Below are 3,027 nucleotides of genomic sequence, written 5' to 3'. Positions count from 1 at the left end.
CCTTAGGTCATGAAAATGAGCTCAGAGAATCTGGCATATAGTAGGCACTAAATAACTAGGGGCAGGAGCAGAACGGATTCTACATTCTGAGTCTTTCCTGCTCGTTGGATTGGCATGTCTGTAAATCACTGAAGAGAAGGCACAAAGGAAAATACAGTGAATGGTTATCAGTGGTGATGACAAAATGTCTCATAATCACTAAGAGACATTGATATCAGCTGAGGAGAGGTATGTGATACAAGAGGGAGAAGTAGGGCTATTGTTGTTTCCAGTGATGCATGGGCCAAGAGTCATCTGACAATCCAAAGCCATTGTTCACTGTGTAACTAACCCAGATTTATCTGAGAATTAGTTTTCTCATCTGTCAAATGGAGATTTAAAAACTGTCACTGGATTTATAAGATCAAATTAGCATAAAATGTGTTGAACACTTACCCTGGAATAAAGCAAGTGTCCATTAAAATTTTTCAACCCTACCACCACATCTTTGTCCCCATGAAATAATAAATATGGTTATGCTCTTCTTTTCTGTGAAAACAAAATTCTAATTAATGGCTTTGGGTAGAAATAAAAATAGCATGCATGACATCGAGCCTGTAAAGTTAATGGGAAGAGGAAGATGATCTGCCAGAGTAAAGTCTTTTGTTTTCCTTCAGTCCTCCAGCAAGAAGAAACCAGCCAAGATGACTCACTGGTCCAGTTATCTGTTGGGATGGGCGACCTTCCTCCTTTACTTCTATGAGACAAGTGGAGGTAAGTATAATGGAAAATCTGTGGAGGGAAATAAATAACAGCAAAAATAATGGGAGCACTTAGAGACTGGGAAAGAATGAATAAGCCATAGTCAAGAATTCTGGATCCATTTGGGGTGAGGGGCTCGCTTAGCAGAAATCTCAGACAGACATTGGATTTCCACCCTGGATTTGTTGTTTTCTACCTGTTATCTTGATCAAACAATGTAACCGCTTTGAGGCCAGACTCTGCCCTCTGAAGTAAAAATAATAACATCTACCTCCCGGAGCTATTTAGAACACTAAATAAAATAATAACTGCAAGAGACTTTCATAGTGCTCAACAAATGTCTTTAGCAATTTGGGAGAAGTCAATATGTTGACTGAAAAGAAAATTAAGAAAAATAATTCTAGTGCACTGAATCCTCAGACCCTAACTTGCATAACTTCCTTAAATTTTAATGTATCTAGGAGTCTACATTAACCGCCAAGCACTACAATAAACATGGACGTAGGACACAGAGAAACTTTCATTCTACACAGTTCCCTCAGGCCACAGTGGTACATTTTCCACAGTTAAAATCCTTTCAACTTACAAAATCGCACTCCCTTGGATAAGCCTTAAAAAACACACATGCATACACTCCACTTCTTCAATGATCACATTCTTTATTCCAGAGGTTTCTAACCAGGTTCACTAGATGAATGTTAGAGTTCATAAAACCCTGAGCTTGTATTTTTAAAATATGCATATTTATCAGGATAGTGAGAATAGTTGCTATAAAAAACTCCCAACTATCAGCAATTTAACACACACACACACACACACACACAAACACACACACACACACACACACACACATATCTTTTTCTTGCTCGTTGTTACATTTTAGATGTCAAGTCATGCCAAAAGTCCAGGTGTTCAAAGCTGAATCCCCAGTACACGGTTCTAGCGGGAGTTGGCAGAACCCTTGAAAGTTAGGACCTAGTAGGAAATTTTCATGTCACTGTCATCATGGCCTTGAAAGAGATCATGGTATCCCTTACTGTCTTTCATCTTTCCTCACTCTCTTTCATCTACTGGTTTTAAGATGAGTGGCTTTGCTCTGCCTCTCTCTCCTACTATAATGAATTGCCTCATGAAAAGTCAGTGGGGCCAATCAACCAGGAACTGAAGCTCCAGAGCCCAAACACACCTTTTCTTTTAAGTTGGTTATTTCAGATGTTTCTCATAATAATGAAAACGCACTCCCACAAAGCCCAGAAGAGGTTGCCTACACTCTTTCCGTCATGGGGTTTTACCAATCCTTAGGATCTCAGGGTTTCCTGAAGATTCTTTCCTATTAGCTGAGAGGAAAAGGTCAATATAGGATCTTAGAGAAGGGGTTTCCATATGGAGCAGGATAATGTGTTGTGTTGTTTTGTTTTGTTTTGATGAAGTTAACATACATCACTTCCTCCATTTCCACAACTCTGAAGTCCAGCAGTACATGTAAGAGAGAAATGAAGCTGGTTTTGTTGGACACAAGGCATTCCCAGCTACAAAGGCATATTTAGAAAATATTTTCCAAGCGAAAACTTCTGGGTTCCCAAAACAATTAATCTAAAAGGCTCAGAACCCACTACTTATTCAAATAAGGAGAAAGATACTTCTTGGAACGTCAGGTTTTCTAGTTATGATCCTGTTTGACCATACTTCCATAAGCCCACACCCACATTCCTATAGATAAGCTTGTATCCCCAAGTTCCCTCTGCACATTTTACAAAAGATTTACCAGGACACACTTATAGAAAGACCTCCTAAGCTCAAGGCACTGTATGACAGATCGGAAATGCAATTATAAATAAAGTCTACACAATTGATTCAGGGAACTCACAGCAAAAGTAAGTTTAGATATATAACCGAAGCAACATTTAATATCTTTAGTGGCCTCTGGGCAACTTGTGGGACTCTAGTAAGCTCTGAACTTCTGTAGTCCCCAAGGTACAGTCATGGAGCTTCTGCTAGTGCTAGTCAAAACTTTTAAGAACTTAGGAGAACTCTGAGTGACATCTGGGCTGCAGGAGAGCTGTTATCTGTGGGCCAAGGCCAACCAGTAGCAGAGTTTCCTGGCCCCACTTAAGAACTTTGGCAGACTCTGGAAAGACTGCTGGGTCTAACTGGGTCATTAGTAGGAGCTTCAAAAATGCCAAAACACAGGAGCAAAAGGCTTCTAGCCCACCCAGAACAAATCCAGGAGACAAAGACATACAAGAACTTGGAAATCAAACACCTGAAATCTCTGAAATGATACCA

The 3,027-nt window shown here is 39.8% G+C and overlaps 1 protein-coding gene across 1 annotated transcript in view; it reads left to right on the top strand.

The window, feature by feature from the left end:
• Positions 1-635: 635 nt before the first annotated feature.
• Positions 636-3,027, top strand: part of Elspbp1 (epididymal sperm binding protein 1) — a 50,644-nt gene continuing 48,252 nt past the window's right edge. Inside the window, exon 1 of the mRNA XM_004648337.3 lies at positions 636-753. Within this exon, the coding sequence (XP_004648394.1) occupies positions 684-753 (70 nt within the window). The 5' untranslated portion in view covers positions 636-683. The remainder of the gene's footprint in view (positions 754-3,027) is intronic.

Source organism: Octodon degus, unplaced genomic scaffold (genome assembly GCF_000260255.1).
Source record: "Octodon degus isolate 3935 unplaced genomic scaffold, OctDeg1.0 scaffold00392, whole genome shotgun sequence".
NCBI lineage: Eukaryota > Metazoa > Chordata > Mammalia > Rodentia > Octodontidae > Octodon > Octodon degus.
The sequence above is the reverse complement of the archived record's forward strand: the minus strand, read 5'-3'. Positions and strand labels throughout refer to the sequence as shown.